The following is a 1,501-nucleotide window of genomic DNA, read 5'->3' on the forward strand; positions in this document are numbered from 1 at the left end:
GTATGTATGTATGTATATGCATTTATATTAATAAATCCACTTACAGGTTTACTGCATGACCATCCGTCGTCAAATGAAAGTGGTGTAGTACTGTTTCCTGCACTTTTCTCTCTCGGTAATGTTCCAATATCACCATCACCGCGTGGTTCTGTCGTTACGTATCGAATCTCGATTTATCAGTGCCTCTAATCACTTGTGTGGGTGTACTCATCCAAGATATATTTTATAGATACTTCCTACAGGCCGCAGAGGAAATGGACGAGAATTGGACCCTCATGCGTACAGGTTCGAAAGGTGTACCTACTAAAGAAGAGTGGCTGTGCGACAGTCTCCCTGCGAAGAGTTCTGTGGGGGTTGATACGTCTCTGATCCCCTACAAACAGTACAGGGGATTGATGAAGTCTTTGCGTAGAAGTGGCCACACCCTGGTCCCGTTGTCTAGGCGTAATCTTGTTGATGAGGTAATGGCTGGGTGGGTGTTCTGTGGGTGTATGTACAGTCGCATGAATGATCTTTATGCAATACCCTGGTCCCGTTGTCTGGGCGTAACCTTGTGGATGAGGTAATGGCTCGGTGGGTGTTCCATGTACAGTCGCATGAATATTCTTTATACACTGTGGTAGGGCTTTTAAGATTTAGTCAGGCACGTGAGGTCATGAGCCCCTGCATGTCCGATCTTGAGCTTCAGTGACTGTAGGGTTTAGGGTTAACATGTGAACGAGCTGCTAATACATACGCTAATGTAGGCAGGTACTACAAGACCGCAAAATCTCAGTACTAGATGTAGTCAAGTGTATATCAGCAGTCTATATATAGCACAGACTCAGAAACCAGACTATGGTAGGTAGTAGAGGCCTATCGTTTGGGTTTTAGTGTTTTATGGCAACTGCAAGTCTGCAGTCTCACAGTCTCACAGTCTCACAGTCTCACAGTCTCATGGCAGGTGAAAGGCTGCAATGGTTTGTTTTTGTATATTGGTGGTGGGATACCGCGCTAGAGCAGGAGACTACTCAAACACACCGTGCCGTGCTAGTCAATACGCACGGTTTCTTCTGACGGGATAGATACGCTACGAGGAAGATACGGCGGAGTTGTTCCCAGACACACCGAACATTGACTTAACTTGATGTGTACTGGGTGTCTTATTCTATGCGACTGGGGCAGACGAATAACTTCGGGGCTGTATTTGTCCTGTTTTCACAACCCCCTGTCCTAGATTTGGGAGGATATGGACCGCCCGCCCTTGCCCAAATCCGAGGTGTTCCATCTGCCTGACGACACCACTGGACAAACCGTAGCCGTGAAGATCCAGATTGCACGAGAAAATATGGCGAAGAAAAAATGCAACGCTCTGGTTCTGACCATGTTGGATGAGGTCGCGTGGTTCGTGAACATGCGCGCTAGTGATGTTGAGGTGTGTATTCACGTGCGGTTTTTTAGAGAATGTGTGTTAGTGTGGAGGTGCAGATACAGATGAATATGTTTGATAGGATATGTGTAA

The 1,501-nt window shown here is 46.6% G+C and overlaps 1 protein-coding gene across 1 annotated transcript in view; it reads left to right on the plus strand.

The window, feature by feature from the left end:
• The window catches only part of SARC_08915 (hypothetical protein), a 10,633-nt gene that overhangs the window by 785 nt on the left and 8,347 nt on the right, over nucleotides 1-1,501 (plus strand). Inside the window, exons 2-3 of the mRNA XM_014297094.1 lie at nucleotides 230-461; nucleotides 1,217-1,414. Coding sequence (XP_014152569.1) covers nucleotides 230-461; nucleotides 1,217-1,414 — 430 coding nt within the window. The remainder of the gene's footprint in view (nucleotides 1-229; nucleotides 462-1,216; nucleotides 1,415-1,501) is intronic.

The sequence above is a fragment of the Sphaeroforma arctica genome (genome assembly GCF_001186125.1).
Source record: "Sphaeroforma arctica JP610 unplaced genomic scaffold supercont1.850, whole genome shotgun sequence".
Classification (NCBI taxonomy): Eukaryota; class Ichthyosporea; order Ichthyophonida; genus Sphaeroforma; species Sphaeroforma arctica.